General features: G+C 39.4%; 1 protein-coding gene across 2 annotated transcripts in view; it reads right to left on the bottom strand.

Moving 5' to 3' along the window:
• Positions 1-201: 201 nt before the first annotated feature.
• ELOVL4 (ELOVL fatty acid elongase 4) overlaps positions 202-27525 on the bottom strand; it is a 126528-nt gene continuing 99204 nt past the window's right edge. For both annotated transcript variants that reach the window (XM_090035394.1, XM_090035384.1), the window contains 5 exons: positions 25214-25401; positions 22171-22251; positions 12161-12332; positions 9620-9747; positions 202-8212 (listed from right to left, as the gene is read on the bottom strand). In XM_090035394.1, the coding sequence (XP_089891520.1) occupies positions 7937-8212; positions 9620-9747; positions 12161-12332; positions 22171-22251; positions 25214-25401 (845 nt within the window). In that variant the 3' untranslated portion in view covers positions 202-7936. The remainder of the gene's footprint in view (positions 8213-9619; positions 9748-12160; positions 12333-22170; positions 22252-25213; positions 25402-27525) is intronic.

Below are 27525 nucleotides of genomic sequence, written 5' to 3' on the forward strand. Positions count from 1 at the left end.
GTTCTCATCACTCACTTCATATTCAGCTCTATCTTGTTCTTTCACAGAATCTGATGACAAGAACTCAAGTTCATAAAAACTTGTGCTTTCTTTATAGATCTTACTCAGTTTATAAAAGGTACATATTTACACTATACCTTCTGCAATTGAAATGACCAAAAAAATCAGCACTCTTAAATTTTTTTCTTTATTAAACTTTTGATAGATCACAGAGCAGAATATCTCATTACAAAATCTCCATATTTTTTGTGTAGTAAACACCGAATCTTCATAGCCCTAAATTCTTGTCATGTATCACACACATGTTGATAATGGAGTACAAAACCATAGTTTGCTGCTGTTGCCCAGTAAATAATTTCTATTGCAAGTAGGCAACACTCAACAAAATTTAAACTATTTTAGTAGACTGAAAAGCTTGTTACCTCAAGAATACCCATTTTAGTAAAGCGTTTTTGACGTCTTTGAATTGAGAGCACTAAGTGCAAAGTATTTTTTTCTGCTTAATCCACTAAAACTGTATAGCTTTCTAGTAGGCATTTCAAAATGCCAAACAAGTCAATTTGATTGTCTTGAAAATTGTAGTGAACTTATTTCCTGAATACACACAGCAACCTTCTTGTAGATTTTTTAAAAATAACTTTAGTTGGCGTAGAAGGGAAAAGACAGACATACATAAAGAAAGGAGGAGGAAAAGGCCAAGGAGAAAGGGAGAAAAGACAAGTGGCCATTAAAAATTAAGCCTCTCTTTTAAAAAAAAAAAATAGGTAAGTGTAACTTTTTTTTGTTTGGGAAACCCCAGGCATACTTTGTTTATAGTCAACTATTGAAAACTAGAAGATAAATTGAAATGGAAAATAACTTCCAAATCTCCATGATTACTAAGGAAAACATGGATGGAGACAAAACTTTGCAGCCCAAGCTGAACACCCCAAACTTCCAAATATAGACTGAGAAATATACTCCTAGGGGCCAAGGTAGGGTAAGGGCTGCTCTAACATATGCTAGCTGTAACTGAGCTCTGTTATATTCCTTCCCCATCCCCACAACTTTTGCTATTTCTTATGTCTAGGGAAGTTGGGGAGAACTAGCTCTGACAGGTCTATAAATTTGCATTTACTAGGCAAATTCCCAATGGTCAGCTGCGGCCAGATCATGTCTGCTTTGTGTTGAGGTTGGCCCCTGTTGTTTTAACTTTAGACAAAGAGCTGAAATGTCAAGGCCTCAACCTGATTCCATAGGAATGTTCTTGAAGAGTCTGTTTTACTGCATCACTCTTCTCATGCTCCTATGATACTGGTTTCCAACCTGTGATCCATGGACCCCTGCGGGGTTCGTAGACTATGTTTAAGGATCCATGAAAGATGACCACGATCAACCAAAAATATGTGAATACCTACACTTACAATTCAAAGGGGTCTGCACCTGCATTAGAATTTTTTTAGGTGTTGACAAATAAAAAAAATTAAAAATCACTGCTTTCTGAGATTCCATTGTAACATAACATAGTCCTCTTAGAGATTAAACTGTAACAGGCATCTGACCAGAAAAAATACCAATTACAAAGCAGATATAAAGAAAGTCTGTGGAATAGTACTTGGCACTTACATTGTAATTTCCACCTTTAAAATATTTTGAAAAAATCTGAAGACCAAAAGTCAGAGAATTCAGAGCAAATGTTTACTGTTATTTTTATAAGCATTTATAGGTGTGTGCATCTAATATTCTGTCCTTAACTAAAGCACTTGCGGTGAGGTATTACAACTCACAGATTGAAATCTCAGGCAAAAAAAGCTTTCTATGTGCTCTGCAAAGCATCAAGTACATTTATAATACACTGTTACAGTATATATTATAAATAAATATCAATAAGAATTACATGATTGTTACCAAACTTCTGCATAGTGAGAATTAAAAAAAGGATCAAACCCTAACTCTGAATTTGCCAGCTTTTGCCCCAAGTCATCTTTTTTCTCTCTCTTAAAAAATAAATAAATCTAATTCTTGTATGATGTACGAGTCTATCATGGAATCAGCTGGCCACTTGCCCTCCACCTAAGGATCAAGAACAGACTGCACTTGCCTTCCAGTCCATTAAAAATCAATTTTCTTGCTTTACGGAACAGGGTATGATCTACCACATTGATCTGAGAGACAATAGCACCTCTGTATGAGGCCAATTTACATGTTTCCATCACATCAAAACCACATAGAAATTGGTTGTTTTTTGTTACGTCTCCAGCAATGCTCAGTCCATCAGTCACTGAGATCACAGCCTTGAACCTGTCCATTAGGACAATGTATGCTAAGAGTTCATGGGCAATTGATATTAAAAGACTGAATGTTGAACAACCACAATCTATCATGTAAATTCTGTAATTTACCTAATCTGTCACATTAGCTATCAATACATAATTATATTTGTAGCCGGTAGGCCACTTAAAGAAATGTAAATCAGAATAACGATACTCAAAGGCACAAGTTCATAAAGAAGTTATAGCAATTAGTTAAAAGTTAGTTTTGGAAGCTCTGTGGTCTGGTTCATCCTTTGGGCTAACTCCCCTGATCTTAGAACTAATAAATAGATAATGACAAAAAAGCGACAGCCAGAAGAGATTGTTGACATATTAAATGATACATGCAAAACAAAGAACCCAGAGATTCTATCAAATTATTTTATTCCACAACACTTGGTCCCATATACCTCCTCTTAGTTACTGGCAGTTAAGGAAATAGCATGGTGAATAAAACATGAGCTATCTGGATTAAGTGCTCACTACTAGTAAGCATTATTCTCTCTAACCAACTAAGGGTGCAGTGCTACCCTGAGCTTCCATACAAGTCCTTAAATTTGAGAGGAATTGCAAAGAATGCAAATTAGAGCAGAATCTGTCCATAACCCTCAATAACAGTAAAAATTAAAAAAAAAAAGAAGGACTTTGCCATTTTGATCATTAACAGGTCTTATCTCCCCTAGCTTGCACAATGAGCAATCATGTACACCTAAGCAAACTTGGAGGGCAAATACATTAAATATTGGGTTTCCACTTACCATTCATATACATGACTAGTAAAGAAGGCAGTGGGGGAACTGGCCCAAAATTCATAAAGAACTTTGAGATTCTCAGATGAAAGTCCTGTATAAATGCAAAACATTATCACTTGGTTACTGAATCACCTGGCTTCTCTTTTTGATTTTTCTAACACTGCCAAGATAGACATGTCTAAGACCTCAAGAGGGTGCAAAGTTTCTCTCATTGTTATATTCTCCAGCTTACAGTAAGACATGAAATAGATAAACAGTAATATGTAGTTACAGAGTTCAGATACAGAGGACATTTCATTATACCTACCCATTTCATTTTCTCTTGCCCATGTAGCCAAGGCATAATACTATATGATATGCTAGAAGGCCATCACAGGTCAAATCTGCCTGAGAAACAAACAGTGCTAGATTCTAGTGACCTAAGCTGACATTTAGGATCACATTTGTCACTGGCTCAGGCACCATTCAAACATTTCTGTGGACTATATAGATTTTAAATTAGAGCCGAATTCTGCACTAAGTTTTCCATCCCCTTAAAAGGGCCCCAGTCCTTGAAAGGAACCTACTCAAACCTGAACTTAGTTTAAAAATATCCCAAACCCTAATTGGAAGAATGTGCCTCCAAAATGTGCCTTATGAATGTCTGTGCTGTGTGACAAACAGCATCACCTCAAAGTGAGTGAAACAGAGTTGACAAGTTTGACAAAGCAAGACAGGATACAGTAAAACCTGCCTGTACGAAAATCATAACCAATGAACTCGCGGACAGCATGAAAAATAAAATTTATTTTAAAAGTTTACAAAAGCAAAACATCCTATGCAAAAGCAGGCTCCCAAACCACTCCTTTCTTCTGTCTACAAATGAAGCATAGAAATAAAATATTTCTCCATTCCTTTTGGACTGAAGTTTTCTGCTGATGTATAGAGTATACTGGCAGAGAATGCATCTCAGTACTACTTCCTCTGGCAGTACAGCGCAAGGTGATTACTAATTACCCAAAGATGACGTGCCACTTCTCAGCCCTTCAAGATTAAGTGTCTGTGTTTGCAACTGATGAAGATGAATGCATTATCCATAAACCCAGCTGTAAACCTCCCTTACAACAAATTATAACATGTAATATTAAAAGCACTCGTTTACAGATTATGGCCTTGATCCTATGTAACATAATGTAGGATTAAATTTCACACAAGCTGAGAAATCCCATCGAAGTAAGGTTTTAAAACTGCATAAATTAAGTATGACCCTATATCTTCGCAGGATTGAGGCTTTTCAGTATAAGTAACCACACTTGGCAACCCCAGCACATGGTGAACACAGACACACGTATTTGGAAGAAGCAAAGTGTGGGTTAGCCCAAGTGATTTTGCAGCATTTCTGCATCCCTATATACATTATTAACAATACTTTTCTGAAGTGGAAATAGTTAATGGAAAAGATTCAACTTTGCTGCAAATCGATAGTTATCAATATGGCCATTATAGAGAGAGGGTCATTTGATATAGGACCAATATTTCAACATTGACTACTGTGTTCTTAAAAGTCACTTTCATTTCAGGGGCTTCAGAGACTTCTGCAGAGTTGACTCACTATGTAGTTTTCTTAAAATCCTCTACTGTTGGATAGTCATTGGTTAGCTTACAGAGTATGTATGACAGTGATTTGTTGGTTCAGGTGACAAAGATTCACCAGTTAACCTGTTTGAGGTCTTAATATTTGTTACATTTGACCAACTGTCATTTTGAAGATCTCAGTCTACTAGGCCTAAAATGACCAGCAAATACCATCTATATTTGAAAAGCCTAATTCTGAAGTCATATTCAAATGAAAGCAGTTTTGGTTTTTATGATTCATCTCTATGAGCTAGAGACATTCAAACTTCATATTTAAAAATTACCAGTTACTTCATCAACTGGGAAAACATTATGGGAATCTATAAAAATCCTACTTAAACTGCCTAAAAAAAACCTGACTGAGCAAAGAGACTGTTAAAAATAGGTAAGTCTCAGGGGACATCAAGGATGTTGTGGGGAAGTAACCAGTGTGACAGTTGATATAATATTAGCCCAAAGGTTTCAAAATTTCTTGGGACGCAAGACCTTTAATGGAAAAAAAATCTAAGATTTCAAAGAGCCAGGGACTCACAATCTTACAGACAAGTGTAAAAAAACATATAGTAAGAATATTTTATCATGCAAAAGTTTTTTGGTACTCAAGTTTTGATTGCATATCTATATACATAGACTTTTACATATTCTTATTTTATTACCTCTGGGCCCAAACTGTGCAGACTTGGTAACCACACAAGCTGCAAAATAGGAAACACAGGGAGAATCTGGAGTGCCTACCTTGTGCCCGACTGAAATCTAGGGAAAGAGAAGTAGCTGTATATTGTCAGCTCTGTCAACTTCCGTGACACTGGTTGCTCAGTCATAACAAAAGAAGTATTCCACTTGCAGCCATGCTATGCTACCCCTCAAACTGCGTGCCATGAAAGTGACATTATATTTAAGCTCAAAGCAGGACTAAATCACATGGTCAAACAAGAAATGGATCAAGGAAAAAAGCCCTATAGCAGCAGCTGTCAAATTTATGCTCATTTTATCTAATCTTTTTTAAAAATAAAGGAAGAAAAAAAAGTCATACAAGAAAAAGTGCTAGTTCCCTACAAACAGAGAAAATACATGCAAGTTTTTTTAGAAAGGGTCTTGACTCTTTTTTCTTGCACATACATCAATGCATAATTGACAGGCGCCGCGAGGCGTCCAGTGCGGTAATGCAACTGATCCCGGAGAAGCTGGTAGGAGTCCCGGGGAGAGTTCTCTTTTCTTTGTGAAGGACAGGGCGCCCTGGAATGGGTTCGCCCCAAGAGAGGGGCCCGAGCCTTGGAAAGCGTCGCAGTTCCGGCGTCGTCCGGTGAGCTCTTATTACAAATGTAATAAGTTTTATTTTTACCTGAAAGCATCGAGACTTAGACTGGTAACCCACGAGACTAAGCAGATAAGATAATTAATGGAAACAGACCAGTTACAGTCCAATAGAGTTACTCTGCCCTGGTAAACTAGTTTCCTGCCATGTAACCTATAACACAGGCTTCCTACTGAAGACCCATTTTCCAGTTCAACCAGTAATCGTTTCAAGTATTATGGATTTAGTTAGAATTGCTTTTTCTCCTGAACTACTTAGGATTTGTATTCAGTTTTGAGTAAAAGGATAAAAGATAAAAAACGCCACAAGAAATTAGAGTTGTAGGTTCTTTTTGCCTCTTATTTATAATAGGCAGGAAGGATAACTAAGATGAAAAAATTGTAATTATGCTGAATATTTTACATTCTATACACACGTTTTATACATCACATTTTTCCTGATGTAAGATACACTGTGTGATGAACTTGTTTTTGACCACAACTGTAACAAATTTAGTTAGAAAACAGCTCTTGTAGTTAAGAGTAGGGAACTGGAAGTTATGAGACCTGGTCAAGTCTGAACTGCCTTATATTCATTTTGAGTTATGAAAAGTAACAAATTGTCTATAATGTAGCTCCCACAAAATACAAATGCAAATAAAATATTTTCCTCATAGAAGGGTAACATAATTTAATCAGTTAACAGTTATGAAGTGTTTTGAGCAGAAAGGAATTGTAAAAAGCCATTTTGTCTTATTACGGTAGTTTTGACTAAACGATAATTGGAATAATAACCTATATGTTAAAGTGACAAGAGTCAGGAATATTGAAGGAACGAAATTTCAACAACTAACCTACCTGTACTGGCCTGACAAACACAATACTTGTCTACATCCAGTGTATGCTTAAATTGGTAAATTGCTTACAGTCACTATGGTATGAAGTAGCATGTCCAATTTGTGGGTGAGCAAACAGTTTTAGAACCTACAACTTACACTGAAAACACTTCTGTTCTGTACTATCTGACATAAGAAACGGTGTTTGCAAACGTGATTTCAGTTATAGTATTATTTCAACCTCATTATAACACCACCTAATCATTTGTAGTAGCATATAAATTAGCACCACAGATTTTAAGCAGGCGGGCAAAAAGTACTTTAGTTTTCATCAGATCAACTGTCATAAATATTGTATTTATAAATACATTTAAAAAGGTCATCTCCACTAAATCACATCCAAATTCACATCCCAAAGTCACATTTGTACTGAAAAAGGAGATGATTTTAAAAGAAGTGGTCCTCTCCCCACCCCAGCTCTCTCCAAATTGCATCTCATATTTGTCTTGGAGGACTCCATACTTCAGAAATTGAAGTTATTTAATGTTAAATGTTGCTTTCAGCACATGAAGAGGTAGGTATATTTCCACACAGGAAAAACTGTAACAGACATTAAATCAAAACAAGGGAAATGTGAAAATTCAACAGTCTGTTCTAATAACACATAGACATAACTGTGTCTTGAGATATTTCTAGTGAAGACAAGAAAACTGCATATCCTAATCAGGTAATATACAATCATAATTTGAAATTTAATAAATTTCTGGCAGAAATATAAGTATTCCAAAGCAACCTTTTCCCCCCTAGAAATGTGGACTGCTACAAATCAGTCACATCAGTGGTAGGATCAACTTCTCGACTGCTAAAACATGTTATTTATTGCAATTCTTTCTTACACTCACCAACACCAGCCATCTATAAAGTTTACACAGAAATCATATGCTCGATAATTACATAATTACAATAGAAATTTAATTTGTAGTGTTGTTGTTAAAACAATCTTCATAAATAATGAAAATATCTGTGTGTTCTAGCTTTCCAGTAACCTAAGGGTTAACGGGTACAGATAGATAGTGTTTATTTTTAAACATTTTCCTTAAATCAAACTGGAGGTTCATCACTGCCAGCAAGGGTTAAGGCCTGGATCCGGTTACTCTCCTTTTGCTTTTCCCTTTTTCTGCTTCTTTCCATTTTCCGCCACTAGACTGCTTTCTGATTTGCTTACACCATTTGCAACAGCACCATTTGCTATTTTGCCATTCTTTACAGGTTCTTTGGGTTGTTTATATGTCCGATAGTAGAAGTTGCCAAACAGGAGAATAAAGGTGACAGCATAGAAAATTACACCCCAGTGCATCCATTTGGGAAAGGGACAATCAATATAAATAGACCAGGCTGTATGGCCAAGAGTCACATGGAACTGAACCTGAAAGATAAAAATAACATCAAGAAGTTTTATGTTTTACTAGGTTTGACTATATCAGTTTATACTGAAAATACAGTATAGTAGAATATTCAAATTTTCCAAAGAAAACTGAGTGGGTTGTGAAACTCAACAGACAATAATTCTTTACACAGGAACCTTACTCTTGCATATATTTTGTTTTAGAAAGTAAAAAGTACAAACATTTACGTTCCCAGCATGTTAAGTTTCACATGAAAGTCCCAAGCAATTGTACTAACAAGAAACAGCCATCTCTGGTAGAGATTACAGAAACTGCACACTTAATGACCCACAGATGATTGGCTATTTCACAGCTATGCAAATCCCTTTACTTTGCTAAGAGTTATTCATACATATGCTTGCTATGAACATGGAACACTTGACTTCTCGCACCTTCTGCAACCTGTTGCCTATGATGCTGCCATCTCCCTTCACTCCCTGCTGTTGACTAAAGGTACAGTGTTCAGCAACAACAGGTAATTCTTTTCATAAATCAAAGAAGTTATTTCAAAAGCTCCCCTCACCTCCAGCAGCTTTCTCCTATTTCTATTTATTATGCATAGACAATTGCATAGAAGACCTGACAAAAGATGGTACTACACACAAGTCTGTATTGAAATTAGTTTTAATTTACCTCTTTTGTCCTTTTAGCATAAGCTTGTGTGTGGGCATTTCTTTCAGAATAAGTGTGTTCTACTATGAATTATTTAAATTTGGAAAAGTACCCTTCAGGTAAAAAGAATGCACCTTACTTTTGAACCAAGACTCCCCATACACAGATTTGCATGGAAATAAGAAAGGGTGTTACTGTAATTAAACTTAATTTAGTTATTCAGCTGCATGCAGGTATGCAAAGCCTATAAGATCCACAGGAAAGTCTCTTGAAAGGTATGTTAATCTATGCTTAGGGTTTGAAACCAATATGAAACAAATATGCTTCTGATGTTCCATGATTGAAAAAAAGAAATGGATTTGTGCATGACCACACAATGTAATAGTAATAAATGATCAATAAGCATAGCCCAATGCTCTGCCCATGTATTCAAAAGTTTAAACCAGAAGATGCTACATACTTTAAAAGGTTTGCGAAAAAACAAGGCTTATCGTGAAACATTAAAAAAGTGAAAATCAGAGTGACTGATTAGGATACAGGCCTGGTAGACCTCAAACCAGCCCACAGTCATCATCACAAAAGGTTTCCTTAGTAGTTTGTGTGGGAAGATTAAATGGATGAGTACACACTGGAGACTTTTCATGCGCCATACCACTTAGAATGAGAGCCAAAGGACACTTGCTGACAAACTGGAGACTTCATCCTTTTCAAGTAGAGAAAATTGAAAGACAAAAACATATTCACCAGAGGTAGGTTTAGAGAAAGATTTTACTTACCAATTGTAGTATGGTCAAGTATCGTTTCCACCAGAGGTACTTCTGAACTTTAGGGCCACAGGCAGCTAATCCATAGTACATGTACATAACAACATGAATAAATGCATTTATGTGAGCTCCAAAAAAAGCTGTCCAGAAAAAAAAGTACATTTTTAAAAACATGAAAGACAGAAAAGTTCGTATTTACTTCAGTTGCACATTAAATATAAAATAGGTCACACTTGTTCTTATAATGTTGTATATATATTGTCCATACTGGACATAAAATAAGAACAAAACTGCAGCATAACTTGTAATATCCTTTTAGTCTTTGGGCAAGAGGCCAATCTTGCTACTGTGTACCAACATGAATAACTTTGTTCATGTCTTCTTCAGCTGAACTATTTAGAGAAACAGTTATTCACATGACTTTGTAGAACCTGACCCTGAAGAATTAGGCCCTACATTTTCCATCAACATTCAGTTTTGTATTTTAATAATCACTTAAATAACAAGTGCTTGAAAAGTTAGCTTTAGAAATGCAGCAGTGCTATATCAGGAATCTACTTTGACATTTAAAAATTTTCTGCATTTAGGACGTTTTTAATAACAGTGACCAAAATTATGACCCAAATATGTAAAATAATGCCAAGCTGAGTATAGTTGCAGTAACCCTAGAGGACAGGGCTATTTGATAAACTAGAAAAATTATCTGAAGTTATCAAATGAAACTCAATACAGAAAAGTGTACTTCAGATGGAACAATCAAACACACAAATCAGGCTTTGGAACAACTGTTATAGTGCAGTACTACAGAAAGGACCTGGGGCTTACAGTGGATTGCAAACTGAACAAGGGTCAATAGCTTAGTGAGTTGTATTAACAGGAGTGTTGCTACAAATTAAGGACAGTGTTATTTTGACTGTATTCAGAACTGGTGATACAGTCACCAAGAAAGATACAGACGAATTGGAAAGAATCTAGTACAGAGCAACAAACATGATCAGAGATCTATGATCCATCACTTTACAAGAAAACGTGGGAAGAAGTAAAGCTATTTAATTTGGAGAAGAGAAGGCTGCGTGATAGACTGTTTTCTGTAGGAGAAAGGACAAGTAGTAAAGGACTTAAAACTGCAACCCGGATATTATGAAGAACTTTCAAAATGCGAAGGTGGTTAAGCACTGAAATAGATTACTTAGAAAGGTCATAAAATCTCCATCTTCGGTAGTTTAAGACCAAGCTAGACAAACACTTGCCTCAGGTGGCTTAGACAGGGTGATCCTGCCTGGATCTTCCTGAGGTCCATCTCAAGCCCATTTTAATATGACTCTCTGATTTATTCCTGTCTATATGGGGTAAAATCCTGATCCCTGCCAGTCTCTGTTGCTGCAGAAGGGTGATAGATGCATTTCTTTTGCAGAGGCCAAGAATTCTATAAACAAAGCTGGACCTTGCAAAGCCAAGATAAGCTTTGTACAGGCCCATCTACAGACTTATGGCAGCCAAGGGCACTCAGCACCTCGTACAATCAAACCCTAACATAACTAGACACAAGTGATTCAGAGGTGCCCAGTGAAATAGCAGGTGAGACTACAAACTGCACCTATTCAGTTCCTAGAAACCTCAGTGAATGGGTGCAGTGAGCTGTAATTTTTGTGGAAAAAATCCATTCCCCCTGAAAATGTACTGGGTTAGTTGCCTCCTACAACCTTGTACCCAAAGATCTGAATAAATTTTATAGCTTTGTGTGAAATAGTAATATGATGTATACAAATATATATATTTTAATATATGGCTATATTGATAATAGATTAAGTTTAGTCTGGTGTTTAGTTAAAGGATTATTACCAGAAGCTGTTTTTAGTGGGTGAAGTTTACATTGCTCTTCACAAAAGAGACTGGGACATTTTCACTTAACCTGCACTTCTGTAGAATTTATCATTTTAGAGAAACAAGAGATATCAGGGGAGGAAGAAAACCTCAAAGAAACAATGCAGGAAAAGGAAGAGCCTCTGAATGAATTATAGGTTTGTGCCATTCTGAACAGTTTCTATGAAGTTACCTGACACAGGTTTATTGCTCACCTTCAAATGAGTAATTTAGCTTTTGGTACTTATGTTATGAAACAGACCAAACCCTAAACTTGGATACAGTGCCAAATTCTGCTCTAGTAAAAATCTAGAGTACCTCAATTAACTTCAGTAAGTTTACACATAGAATCTAGCCCATAACTACAATTTCTCCACAGCTGTAGAATTTTAAGTCAGGTAAGGCAAATTTATCACCCAACTGTTTTTTCAAGACAGAATTTATAGGTGGAAGTTCACCTTGCATTTGGATGCTCATGTGAAAAGTGTTTTGCAATTCAAAAGACTACAGCTCTGTTCTCTCCTCCCCCTCATTTCCCACGTTAAAGTATGCACCCTCCCAAAGCTGTTTGCATCAGTTTGCTTATGAAATTTGGTTACATTCATAAATGTCTGTTTATTAATTTCTAATGGGATGATCTGCATTCTCAGGTCCGTGTTCTCTTGAGAGAAAAAAAAATGATTTACTCACATTGTCCTCCTGCAACCCACTTGATTCCAATCCACCACAGGGTGAACATGGTGTAATGATGATAAACGTGAAGGAAACTGATTTGGTTAAATTTCTTCCGCAGGATGAAAAATACTGTGTCCAAGTATTCAATTCCTTTGGAGACATAGTACCACCATAAAGCAGAAGCTATCTGTAATAAAGGGAATAAATATTCTAATGATTTTAATGGAATGAAATGAAAATGAACTATATCAATGTAAAATGAGAAATAAATGATCAAATCACTTTTCCCAGATGTTTTAATCCATTTCAGAGGACTAGTTATTCTGATTATTTATAGCAGAAACGGGACAATTTGTTAGGAGAACTTATTAAAAACTGACAACATCAAGGTATATGGATCCTTCTGATTTTAGTTTGGTTAGGGACTTCAGAACATGGCTCAATACACAATCTTATACGGGTTATTTCTAGAGTGGATTACCACTCTGAGGAGTTCTCTTTTCACTGTATGTAGCCTTTTCTTCAATAGAAATTGCCAATAGAGCATTCAGTACCAATCAGACTATACTTTGATGGGAATATTGAAACAATGACAGGCATACCACACTGGTAATATGCAGAGGCCACAACTTCAATAAAACCTTTAAACTATGGAAACAAATTATCCCACCCCACTCCAAACTACTTCGCAAAGCTGCTGGAATGGAGATTTCAATTGGGCCAGTGGCCCTGTATTATACAAACTCAAAGGTAGTTGTAAAGGCACTCCCTCTGACACCCTCCCCAACCTGTCCTGAAAGTATGAAATGAAGCAAGCTGCTCAGGAGACTCCCCCACTCCACAGAGGGCCTCAACGAGGAGACCGACACTGCATAAAACATAGAGACACAGCACACCACCAGGTGTTGTCATGCTCTATGCCTGTGCCCAAACAGTCCATTGCATTACAGAGAAACCACATCAGATCATTTTTAGCCCACTAACTGGAACAACAGATGCTTAAGTTCTTTAGCTCCCAAGTCCAAACTCTGATACACTAGATAGAAGGTAAAAAAACCCGCACAGCAATCTGCCAACTGCACTATGTGTAACAAAATGTTTTCCAGGCTACAGAAATGGTTTAGTTACTAGTTAAACTCTTGGCATTGTAAGTGATTTAGCTTGCCAGGTAAGGGTGGGGCGGGAACAGAACCCAAATTATGACTTGCCGATAGAGAGTAAAAGAGTAAGCAAATACTACGTCTGCCCCAGCAGGTATCCAAACTATCACACTGGTATTTATGACTTCTCTGTCCAGTGACAGTGGGAACAGGCATGCTGAACTTCCCTAAATTATGCCATATGGAATAGTCTTGTATCCACACAGGGAGGAAGGACAGAAAGAGCAAGAAAGGAGCAGCATGTCTCTCTCACATATACCATGCAGGAAGAAAAAGACACAGAAAGTGTGCATAATACTGCTCTTGACATTGCTTGATAATCTATACCCAGCCAACTAAGGCTGGATGAAGCATCAAAGTCATACCCTGAATAGTGAAGTTAGCATTCTAGTTTAAGGGAGAGGATCTGAAGCAAGAAAGCATGACAAGAGCTAAAAAGTGCTGTAATTCTTCACTGCAGATGTAATTTCCTACAAGGATAACATCACTTATTATTCCTACCAAACTGCATGCTTTTTCTTTATTAAATAGTGAACACCTGCCTCATGTTCGCTGCACATTTTAGGATATTCAGATGCTATGGAGGTGACACAGATGCACCAGCTTATACAGAGGCAAAACTGCGTTCTGTCCTAACAGGGAGAAGAGAAAAAAAAAACCGAGACAACTCCCACATCACTCAGAGTTCCCAGATAAAGCAAGTCATAGGAACTATTAAGATACATATTGCTCAATAAGTAGCATTTATGCCTCTGGGTCAGGGAGTCGTATATTAAACTCCTACATCAAGGCTTGGGCTACACCCATTAATGATACAGCAAATATTCTGAAAGATGTTCCACCTTTGAAATAATATATGAAATAAGTGATTTCTCATTTGAGTAGTTAAGAATAAAAAACTTTGGTCCATATCCACAAAAGAACTTGGGTGAAAATTAGGTATTTAAGTCCAAGATGCCCCACATCAGTGACTAACTACTTAAGTGCCTGGAGTCTGGAAGTTCTTTCATTTTACCTGACTGCCAAAGCTGTTTCTATAAGTAGTCAGTACTACTACTATTTTGTCTTGTATCTCATGATTCCCAACGAGCATAGGCAGAAGAATACCACCTCCAAGGAGGGGCCAAATTTGAGTAAGCACGCTCAAAACACACCTAACACATACCAACAGCAATAAGTCCTGATCAAAACACAGTGGTTACCTAGAAGAGTGAAACCCAAACTTCCAATCCCTGATAGCTACATTAAACAGTCAAAATGCAACAGGAATCGTGGGAGCAGGGAACAGAATCAATGAGGGGACATCTACACATGCATATTAACATGAAGCTTATTACTGCTGGGTGAACATCTGCATCGGACCACAACACATTGAGAACACATTGAGCTGGATCACAGCAGCTCCAGCTGCCAGGGGGTTGGGGGGTTAGCCTGCCAGCTCGGGGCTGCTCCCACCAGGCTCAATGTGCTGTGGAGGGGCTGGCTGGAGTATGATGGTCCTTCAGTGTAGGGTCAGTTGGCAGGGAGCCCCCACACTGAAGCACCCTCATGCCCCAGCCAGCTAGGTCAGTGTCTACACATGTGCTGCTGCACATGAAAAACTAGAGCAGGGTCGGACTTATTAATACAAGTCTTACCCTGCTGCAGAGATTATTAGTTTTGTGCACCCTAATAGGGGCACATGTGTCGATACCGAGACATTTAATACATAGTTAATTAGGCATGTGTCTCATGTAGACACGCCCTATATGTCCTAATCACAGGGTTAAATTACTTCCTTACTCTCTTTCTCTTTCTCTGGCCCAAGCACATCTGTATGATAGCACAGCTCCCACAGGAGGGACAGAAAGTTTCTCCATCTCAGAACAGTCTGCAGCCTATTGGTTAGAATATTTGCTTGGAAGGTGAGAAATGAGGCTTCAAAACTGTTCTGGCTGAGAAGGAAATCTAACAAGTTTTCCAATTCCTGGGTAGGTACCCTTGCCACTAGACTATCAGTTACAACCATCTCCCATGCTATAAAAGAGAAGACTAATCTGTATTTCATTTTGAAAGGAAAAATTCAGATTTCTAAGGCTAGGAGCAGGATTCCTGGTGTGAATCCCAATCTGAGATAGGCACCTCCCTGCCTGCAGTTAAGTGCCTAAGCCCCCAAAGAGGAAGCAACATTTGTGACAACTCACTCATCAGTATTTCCTGGTGGCTGGTTTAGTCATCTCCCTGCTCAGTCTGCTGGCTGTCGTGAATCCCATTCTGAGGCACCTAACTAGCCAGATAACTTGGGTGCCTGTACATGAATAGGAAGGCTGCTCCAACACACTGGAGTGCGACAATGACTATGTTCCCACATCCTCCTGCATCTCATGTATCCCCACATTTAAAAATGGCAGTGAGGGTACTTGAACTAAAGCTAATTGGGATGCTGCAGCACTTTAGCTAGAGCAGCTCTCAGAGCTGCCCCCTGCTCCAGCCCCAGAGCACGTGTAAAAGTGCCCTTTGATTTATCCATCCATTACACTATACAACTTGCTGTTTGATCTTGGAAAACTTGGTGTCGATAGTCCCACTGGGAATAGTGAAGCCATGGAAAAGACAATTCACATCCTATAGGTTAGGAAGAATTTTATACTCAGGGCTGTACATGCCTCAGTCCTTTCATCTGTCATTTGAACTCTACCTACTTTATATTTTAAAGAAAAATGTCTATAAGTTTATAAGTTGAAAATGTCACTTACAGGTGCTACTCCTTCAAGCAGTTTTACCAATATTTATCACTTGAAAAAGCATCTAACAGGATCAGAGCTAGCAAGCTCCTTGAGTGCCTGGGGTAGGGTGAGGCAGGGTAGGACAGGGCCAAAAAGGGGATAAAGGGAAGGAAAGAGAGGGGTGGGGAAGTAAAGTCTTGCCTCCCACTGCTTTCCATACAGTGAAGACAACTGATATTGCTGGCACTGTGGTAGCAGTACTAGGTGGGCAGCAACAGTCCTTTGCTGCCCCTGGTACCCATTTATTCCTCCCTCCACCTCCCCATGCTATTGGGTGCAGGGTTGTATCTACTGTGGCACTGAGGAGGCAAAGCTGGGGGGAGGATGGAGCACCATTTTGCTTAGGTACTTGCTCCTTGGCCCCCATAAACACTGTTGAGTGTGCAGCTGCACCTGTCCCACTCCTGTGGTTGTGCTAGACTCCCAGGGGAGCAATTCTGGTCCTCCCACAATATTTGGTGCCCATGGCTGATGCTCTGCTCCCCACCCCGTGCCTCTTCTCAGTTGTGCTACTGGATGGGATCCAAATACCATATTTATACTTGTGACACACATAAGGATATAAGCAAGTCTTTTGGCTATACCAGATGAGGAGCAAAAACCCAGAGATGTTACATCGCTTGTTTGGTGCTACATAGCCAGTCAGTGATAAAGGCGGAAACAGTCATGAATAATTTCATGTTTTGTTATGAAAAGAAACAAAGGAAGGAACCATTTTACTTGCTTTGTAAAGCAGTGGAATTGTAGGAAGTAATTTATAATTGTCTCTTAAAGGTGAAGTTAGGCAGTCATTTTATCAATACAAAGAACAACAATGACATAATTTAAAAAAGTACACATAATACTGAATAGTCCCATAATCTATACTAATTTGATATGACCATTTCTGTTCTGGGAGCTTTCATATGCATCAAATCCAAGTCTATTAAGACACCAGACAGCAAAAATATTACATTATAGTCTAAGATTAAAGGGTCAGTTAGAGGTTCAGTTCTATGACCTCTGCATCCTACAAGCTTTAAGAAAAAGACAACGACCTACTGCAATACCAAAAAGCCTGCCTATGTCTATATGAACTATTCAGAGTGGCATCCAATAAAATATACCACTCACAAGAATTCTTGCCTCTCTAGCAAAACTTTTGGAAATGCTTACTTTTAAACTGATGATTTCTTTTGATGTGAAAGCTAAGCAGGTCACATCATTTTAAAGTATTTTGGCTGAGATTTTCACAGGAGCCTAAGAATTTCAATGGGATTGCTCTAGGATGCTCAGTCTTTACCTTTAAAAATCAATGCCATACCTGGAGTTACTGCTGAGTAAGGAGAAATGTTGTTTATTCTTTCATCAGTTTTTGTTTCCTTATGAAAGATTTGCATAGCTCATAAGTCTCCATTAAAGCTACTCAGTAAAAGACAATGTGTTTGGAAAAAAACTCCCCCGTGTTGGAGACAGTGAATGAACACAGTGTTTGCTCCACACATTCATGATGTTCATACTCCATCTCAAAATTCCTACTTTACTTAACCCCTTGTATAGGGCCATATTATCATCTTATCCTACTGGTTCTCTTTCATGGTTGTGGCTCCTCCATGGAGTCATGAGCACAAGTGTGTTGGAATTCACAGAATCTCAACAGCAGCCCTGTCCCCCACCTCCCCTTTGCAGCAAGAGGTAGAAACTCACTTTCACCAGTTTGGAGTATTTACCAAGCTACAACCCCTATTCCACCTCCTCCACAACTTACATTCTTCTTCTATAATCTGTTCATTTGTGTGTCAAAAGTTGCCAGATCTCATCAATCTCCTGGTGCTGGCTATCATGGCTTTTTCCCAAACCAGAAAAAGGAATGTCAATATCAGTATGCAGCAAGCCTACTGACTCTACAGCAGGGGTGGGCAAAATGTGGCCTGTGGGCTGGATCTAGTCTGCCAGCTAATTGGATCAGGTCTGCAGGCAGGTGCTCACCGGTTGATTGTACCTGGCCTGATGCGCAGCTGCTCCTGCTGTGCTCCGCATGGGGCTAAGTCCTGGCCACTCCTACCTGGGGCAGCGTGTGCTGCACTCCCACCCTCCTATGTTGGAGGGCCCTGGCTTCATTCCAGACCCTGGCCAGTGTGTACAGCTTCTGAGTGGGGCAGCTGCTGCACCCACCAGGGAATGGCTCAGGTCGGGTTGGGCTGGCACATGGTGGCATAAAACAGGCAAGTGGGGCAGGAGCAGCAGTAGCAGGTACCAGAGTGGGCATGGCTGCAGCCCCACCAGGCAGATGTAGGACATAGACCAAGTGAGTGGGTGGCTCAGCGCCTCCCTTCCCCTCTCCTAGGGACTAGTCAGGCTTCCCCCTTGCTGCTTGCTGGCAGCAGCTGCTTTCCTGCTCCTTTGCAGTACACTGAGAGCTGGATAGGCAGTGCTGTTTCCTCCCCACTGTGGAGGGGCTGGACTCAGCCAAGTCAAAAAGGGTGGTGGTGGTGGTGGGGGAGCCGCCATATGTGCACACCCACTCACTGACCATACCCGCACAAACCTCCACATCCCCAACACACCAACCACACACCCCACCACCATATCCACACCCCTCCCACACATCTGCCCCCACCATGTCCACATCACCCCCCCCCCCACACACTGCCCCTACACCCACCTCCCAACCACACTTCCCTACCCCACCATGCACAATATACAAGAATAAAACTTTATTTTGAACTAGTATACAATCACCTCTATATACACTATGCAAATGCACACAAGTCAGGACAAAAATATTTTTGATATAACATTATATGTTACAGAAGATGTTTGATTTTTAGTATGTTTTTTTTTTCTGGTTCCAAGCTGGCAACATCCCCCTCCCCTCCAAGAAGTACTTCTGGAACAAGGGGAGGGACTTCTGGTAGCAAAGATCAGATCTTCCGGTCCCAAGATGGCAACCAGGAGGTGGGGCACTTGTAAAGGGGCAGGACTATCCCTGCATCCCTTAACAGCTCACCAAAACTCATTAAGCAGCCCTCTAGCTGAATTTCCGTTCCTTCGTCATGTTTCCAAGCTGACCTCCTCTGGGCTGCATTTATTAATTCCTTGAATTTCTTGGGCTCCCACTTTAGTTCTTTCATTTTAAACCTCTTACAGCACTTGAATTCTTATTTCTTCCCTCCCCCTCCACCCCCAGGTCAATTGGGCCCTGGCTTTATACCTACTCTTAAGCCACCATGCCTGGTTTTCTCCAGTAGTACATTACCTCATATTGCCTGGAATTGTGCTCTCTGAATTTCTGCCCCACCTACAAGAATGAAGTCACTGGCTTCTAGAACAAGTTGTACACCAGAATTTAAGTCATACCCCGCCCCCAATCAAGTCAAGGAAAGAATTCTAGTGATATGAACAGAGCAAATTCAGGCCATTCGAGTGGTTAGCTATCTGAAAATTGTGCACGTCACTCAAGGGATCTAAACCCAAGTTGTTAAACTAATGAGGTTTTGATTCAAGCTAAATAATTATTTTGACACCTCAATCTATTTAAAAAGTAACAAGTACTAAGTTTTGAGAAGAAGCTTATAAACTGCATTATTGTAAATATTAAAATATCTAAAACGATTTGAATGCTCCTAGAGTTGGTCTTTCAGATAAGTTAAGAAAACTTGCAATGACAGGAATTAGGATTTTCAAAATTACACGATTCCCTACTTGATAAAAAGAGATTAATGAAATTGAAACCTTTTTATAAATACAGAACTTACTGAAACTCAAGCCATAAGTTAAATTTCTGCTCTCAATTTAGGTAATCGCACTTGCATTACAGGAGAAGGGCAGACATCTAATAAATTATGCAGATTTATAAGGTTTTTTCCTTAAAACTTCTCCTGTCCTAGAAAAAATGTAAAATGTAATACATTTATCAAAATCTTTTCATGAATATGGAATTAACATGGCAGAACGACCAGAAATTTTAAATGAAAATTCAACTAACTTTTCATATTGAACCATATCTGCAAGAGTTTGGTTAGTAATACCAAGCCAATTATTACTATTTGAATGCAATATATAGCATTCAATTTGATATTACAAATGTATTAATTACAAGTCCAAGGCAATACGAGCTAGAATATGTGGATTCATTTAAACACTAGTTATGAATGTTTATCAAGAACTTATTACCATGAAATTTGACAGGTTAATATTTCTAGAGCAATGGTATCTTGCCTAATTGAGCATAAGTAACATGCAACACGTGTCATTCTGTTTTATTTCACTATACTGTAAAATTCTTTCTGGATTATGACAAGAGGCTTATTCTTAGAGTGGCTGCAGTAAGTGCCATACATTGCTATGTCTAAATATCACATCTATGAGTGTTGCTGTGAAGAATGACCTGCTACTTGATCTCACTTTGTGCAGGCAATTCCCAAATACTGTCATGCACTGCATCTTAAAATGTCCATCATCTATTATGTCAGTAAATCAACTTGGTAGGAATTGAGGAGGAGCAATTGAAGCAGCAGCCCTGGGTGCTGCAAAAGCATCTGTTGCCATAGCAGCAGCTGATCACACTACCACAACTGGTATGGCAGAAGCTGGCACTGCCCTGGGTGCTGCACAGCTGCCTTGGACATGAAGATGCTTTGGTATGCCTCTGGTTAGGAAAACTTTACTGTCTCCATTCCCCATTTTCAGTGCATGCCAAAACAATAAACTGTAAAGTGATATGTTGCAATATGATACTGTGTTAATATGTCTTATACAAATTGACTGAAAGAAGACAAGCAGCCAAACATTGCAGAACGAAATAGGTTATGTCTACCCTGTAACTGAAGACATGACTGCATCATATGTAGGCATAACTGCCCTATTTTTACTTTTAGCTGGCACTAGTACAGGGAAGAGGCACTGGCATGGAATTCAGTACAGACTAGCAACCTGAGCCCATGTCAAGGGACTGTGTATAGCTTGCAAAACAAGCACAGAAGCCAATATGAACATGTGCTCAGTGTTCTGGTTAAACACGTTATCTAGATCAGAGCTAGTTCAGGAATACCGGAAAAACTGAGATAATTTCATTTGAAAAAGAGAAGAGTGAGAAGAATTGTGACTGCATGGAACTGACAAAGAAGTAACCAATAAACTGCATCAAGGAAAATTTAATTTGAATAATAGGAAGAAATTTATAACTGTAAGGATGGTTAAGCACGGGAACAGATGATCTAGAGAGGTTGTGGAATCTCCATCCTTGGAAGTTTTTAAGGGCAGATTAGACAAACATGATCCTATCCTGAAGAGGGGGCTGGACTAGATCGGGGTGGGCAAAGTCTGGCCTGCAGGCTGGGTCAGGCCCGCAACAGACCATCTGCCAGCAGTGCCTGTGGTGGCACCTTCTTCTGGTTGCCGCTCCCAAACCTAGTTCCACTACCTGGGCACCCCAGCTTGTCTGCCCCACACCTACCACTGGGGGGGGGGGGGGGAACCACATGGGCAGGGTGCAGAGCTGGGGTGGGACTGCTTTAACATCCTTTTCTCTTTTTCCCTTCACATGGACATAGGCCTCTGGGGATTAGTGAGGGGGAATCCAGAGCAGAACATGTTTTTGTCCTGTGAAACGTGAGTCCTTGGGGACTTGATGCTCTTGGCACAGTCTGTTCCACCCCAGGATCTTGGGTGGGGGTCCATGGCCATGCGCAATCCACTGCCCACATGCCTGTGGGTTCTGTGGGAAGGGGTGTGCAGGGAGTGGATCATAGCTCTGCTGCAGCCCGATGCTGTCACCACCTCAAGATCCTGCCCATGCAGCAGCTCCCTGCCCAGCTGTATGCCCTGCCCATGCACAGACAGGGGCTGCTGGGAAATGGAGCCTGGCCACCAGCTGAATCCACCATTTTGACCATCCCTGGACTGGATGGTCATCTTGAGGTCCCTTCCAGCCTTATTTTCTCCGACTGTATGTTTACACATTCTGCAATTACCTCCACCACTGATGGTGGTGTAGACACTCAAAAGTGTTGCAAAACAGCATAAAAGAGTAGAAACATGACTAGTACAATACTATTAATTTCTGAACCACTGTTTTTAGACTCTCAGGTCAAGGGGAACAGATTTTTTATGTACTCACCCTGACTTCGTAAACATTATCTGAATAATCCACAGACTGGCAGACATAGCTGTATCCTCGAGCTCTTGATGCCAAGAATAGCTGAAAATATTAAATTAAGATGTAAGGGGAAATATTTCGACAAGGAAAGAATTATTTACTAGTAAGAGTAATTATCAATTTCGTTATTTTAAGTTTAGTCCTAAAAGAATTTTTAATGCATTTGTGATACAAAGACTATATATTGACTATATTGTAGAACAATACAATACTTAGTGCCTACTACCTAGACTATAAACCAAATAAAATGCTTTGTTGTGGGGGGAAATGCACCGAGATTTAGAGACCCGAATGGAATAGGTCACAACAGAATTCCTAAAGACTTTCAAACAGAGGTCCTGACACGAGGGAAGAAGTCCCAGACACAGAAAATGCTTCACATCAGTTTTAGTGAAACTGCAAAGAGCAACCTCATGACTGGGTATAGAAAAAGAAGTTCGTGTGTATAGAAAAAGATAGCTGGGACCTAGACCAAGTAGAACTACAGGACTGTAACTAATACTCAGAACTGCACCTCCCCCCCCCTCCAAAAAAAACCAACAAAACCCACCCCAAAACCCAAGATAACCAAAAATAGCACCAATATAATGCATCCATAGAGATCATCATGACTGGAGACATATCACCACTTTTTTTTGCAGGGGGAAAGTTCAACTGCTTCTTGCAGGGTCATGCCAAATAAAACACATTCCAATCATTTGGTCTGGAGGAGACAGGCTTGAATCCTACAAAAAAGTCTCATCATAAGGGACAATTCACAGACTCCTGGTTAACTGTAAAAGATGTATCATGTATTTTTCTTCTAACCCTATATGGGAATCAAAGGAAAGTAATGGGACAGGTATGGTCTCTAGGGCGTGAACCATAATGGCAAAGTGTGGGTATACAGGACCTCCAGAGAAGATCAGAAGTTTCTTACCACGTAAGGAAGGGTGTAACCCAACTTTTCTAGGGCTATTTGGAATTCCTAGAAGTAGAATCATTTTCCTCACTCACCTGATTATTTCCAACTATAGGGCCAATGCATCTACCATGCTAGAAAAACTGAATTTTGGACACAGGTGGATATCAAATAGTATCAGACCTCCAGAAATACCTGAGCATGTTACCTCTCTAGTTGTATATGTAAATCAGTAAGAAAATACAGCTTGGAGGCAGATTTCTACAAATATGTTGCAAAAATTAAAACAATTCATTTTACAGAGATTTTGGTGTTAAACTTCCAAAGTTACTGGACTTCAGCATTCACAATTATGGGTAAAGCAAATTGTTTCAGAAGGTAAACACACCAGACAAGTCTCATGGTAGCAGTACCTGGAGTTTGTGCACTAAGTTAGCCTCTAGGCCTCAGTGACAGTCAAATAGCTTTAGGGATTCTAGTACAGCACAGCAGCAACATAAGAAGTACTTTGAAACAGTATATTAAAAAACAGGAGAGGATGAAAGAAGGTATTGAAATTATGGTCTACAATTTGAGCACCAGTGTTCTTCAGTAATGCAACATTCACAAGGTAGGAAGCAGTTATATGCATGAGCAAACTAGAATTATGCTTATAATAGATTTGAAAGCTGAAATAATCCATTTGTATTTCTACTGGACATAGCCACTTGCCTGCAAAGAATATTTTGCAGGCAAATGTGTATTTTTATAATTAATATTTTTATTTCAGCCCATAACACCTCCCCAATTTGTGTTGTGCCATAAATCTTCACAGAGGACCTGAACACTTGCAACACTTGCCATCTCTTGCTGAATAAGCAAAGTTTAATAATGCTAGTACTACACTGTTTATTTGTTGCAATTAAGGGACAGCAATTTTATGACAGACTCAGCAAATTCTGCAATAACTTATCTGATAGGTTGGAATATTCACCTGAATCCTCACACTTGTATGCAAATTAATTCTTGGTTTATGTTATTGAACTTGATCTTACTGAGATTTTCTCCATAGGATTACAGCTATAAATGGTGTTCTGCAATAGCTGTACTGGAATACCTCCTCATATAGACAATATTTCTTTCCAAAACAAAAGATCCACATAAGGAGCTATGCTGGTATAGCTACTACTGAATAGCCTTTTCTACATTAAAGAAGTTGGCCAGTTTCCCTGTCTGGACAAATCAGAAGGAAGGGAAAAAATGAAGCAACTAAGTAACTCTGCTCCCAGAGAAACATGTTTATGACACCTCATGATTTTCACTAGAACTCTGTGAATACTATTTGAATATATTTCCTGGCCCCTTTACATAAATAATAAGGTTCATTTGTTTATGATTTCAACCTAAATATTAACTTTACAAAATAAAAACTTTTGTTATTTTTGCCAAGTTTGAATTCTCATTTCTTCATTAGTACTTTTACATAATTTATTAATAAAAAATAGTTATTCTTCAGTATTTTAGGCTTTTATATTCTCCCAGTATCTTATAAGGATAAATTTAAATGTTACTCCGGTGCAAATCCAGAACAGGGGCGGGCAATTATTTTGGGAGGAGGGCCGCTTACTGAGTTTTGGAAAGCCATCGAGGGCCGCATGACAAGCAGCCATGGGAAGATAAAGATTAATTTTCTAATATTTTTAGGGGCCCTGCGGGCTGGCAGGTCGCATCTGACCTGCAGGCCACATTTTGCCTGCCCCGATCTAGAACAACTACACTTAATTCACTTGAGCTGCTGTATGCTTCATAAGAGCATAACTTATCAGAAGAATATGAGCCAGGGACAGACATACTTTCTACCCAAATTAGGATTTTTAACATAAGCACTAAAGTCCTGTTAGTTAATTGCTAAGTTAATACATATGGCTTCTGCATTTATGCTTATATAATATGTCTGTTCACAAGCTCATAAGATCTGAGTATAAGGATAGCCATTTCAGTGGCAGAGCTCTAACATACCTAACAAATCTACAAAGAGAATATTCATGTGACAAAACGTATCCAAAACTAAAAACTGAACAGCAGTGCCCTCCTAGTACTAGTAAAGTAGAAAGACAGACCAACCTCTTTGAAAATATAGAAGTTAAGTAGAACCATTCCAAAATTGTAGAAAACTAGCATGTTGCGCAACTGGAAGGGTTCTCTTGTCTTCATCCATTTGGGGCCCAGCCAGACAACGAGGAGGTATAGAGTGCTTATAATCAGTGTCGGAATTGGGGACTGCATCAAGGGCCAATTATCAACACGTTTATCTAGTGAAAAGAAAAACAAACAGTAAATTAGCCAAGATTAGATGCGTCTCTCCCCCGGCTTGAAGTTTAAACAAAAGATATTTCACTGTAATTTTAGGTATCACATTTCTTAATGTCCTTTAACTTCTGCTCTATCTGGTACTGATAGCCAGCAGTGTTCAGGCCTACAAAAAACAACTGCATCACTGTTCATCAGAAAGTGCAGTTACATTATTATAACAAAATGAATTAGCACTGCTGTATGGTTATGGTCAAGTAGAGGTAACTGAATGTAGCAAAATGAGACAACTCAACATTTAATGATTTACTGTATTTACTCGAGTCTATGAGGTTTTTCCACCCCCAATCAGAATGTGGGGGAAAGGCTCTCATCTTAGATTTGTGTACAAAGCCAAAGTCAGGGGGGAGAGCTGCTGCAGCTCTAACTCTGGCCCCGAGCCTGGGTCAGAGCCAGTCAGACCCACAGCAGCCTCTGGCCCCCTGCACCACATCCTCTCTGCACTTCTGCCTTCTTGCCTCTGCCTCCTTCAGCCCCCTTACTGACAGGTGCAGCTTGACTCTGGCTCAGGCTGCATTTCCTCCTGGGCACAATGTACATGGAAACTCTATCCCCTGCCCAACACCACTGCATGGCTGGCAGGGTTTTCACTTTCATGTGCTATGCTTTGGGAGGGAACAGACCCTGGGCAGGGTCTGAGAGTAAGAGTGGGGTGGGGCGGGAAGGGAAGAGGCAGAGACTGAGACTGTGGGGAGCCAGTGGGGGGGAAGGGGCAGAGGCAACGGGGAGCTGGGAGTGGGGGCAGGAAGGCTGCAAGGGGAAGAAGTCAAGAAGCACAGGGCAAGGAGGGTACCTGACCACCCCACCTCCTCAGCTACTACTTCTATGCTGTAGTGGTAGGGGTAGCCAAATTTAAGACAACCCTGTGATAATTAGATTCTATATCTGGAAAATTATAACAAACGTATACATTTTCCAGATATAGAATCTAAGTATTGGGAAGGGAGGGGGGTCATCTTAAATTCAGCATCATCTTAGATTCAAGTAAACACAATAGTTTAAATTAGGCAGTTAGGAGAAAAAAAAAAAAGATAAAGCTTGATTTTATGCAGGGCATGCTGTTGGGCCTTTGCTGCTTGCTATCATGTGTTACTTCATATGTCCAAGATGCAAAGCTAGTGATAAAGGTACAGAAGAACTACTAAATAAAACAGTTTAAAAGCAAGGCTTAGAAAGAGTTCTGTATGCTACCATATGTGAGACTAGGGTTTTATTTACAGTCTCAAGTCACTCAAGGGATCTAAAGTTACACTTCTTTAAGAGCCTAGACTTTACTGTATTAAGTCCTGGATCAGTGTCAAAAAAGTATTGCTAGTCTCATGTGCGAGTAACATCTTTAAGACACAGTATTAAAACATGGCTCCAGTTTGGAAAAAAGTCTTTGCAGCAGGAACCATCTTATTACTCATCAGATCTGCTTTCTATCTTCAGCAAAAGTTATAAGGTTTCTTCATAATCAAAAAGTAAACTTTCCAGCAGAATTGTTAAATAAATTCCAATTACAGGACTCCTTCCTGAATACCACTCATAACAATTTGCTTATAATGATGCATGGACAACATCACTGAACGTAACACCATTGTTCAGGAATAATAAAAAGTAGTATTTGCACAGCTAAGAGCTCTTAGAATACAGTGCATTCCTGATCCCAGGTTAAGATGACAGATTACACATCTTATTTGTTGAATCAGCAACAAAATCCATAAGACAAGTGTAAAATCAGCATTGCTGTTTTTACAAATGAGAACCTAATTTCAGGGTCTAATATCTTGAGACCATGCATAGCGGAATTTCCTGGAATGGGGTCTTCAGAAAAGACAGAGCAAAATGTGCTGGCTCTTCCTTCTTGCTTTTTATAAGGTTCTGGGATGTTAAGAGGAAAGCCTAGAGGCCTATAAAAATGCTAAAGAGAAAGCATAGTAGCTGCTTTTGCTAGTGGCCGCTCTATTTAAAAAAAGAAGAGGGATTTGGAGCTACCCTTACCTACTGGAGCCACTGCCAGGATTGGTGCTGTCAGAATACAGGGAGCCAATGGGATTGAAACCACAGTAAGACAAGAGACTTGG

Source organism: Crocodylus siamensis, chromosome 1 (assembly GCF_052110815.1).
Source record: "Crocodylus siamensis isolate JL-2025a chromosome 1, ASM5211081v1, whole genome shotgun sequence".
Classification (NCBI taxonomy): Eukaryota; Metazoa; Chordata; order Crocodylia; family Crocodylidae; genus Crocodylus; species Crocodylus siamensis.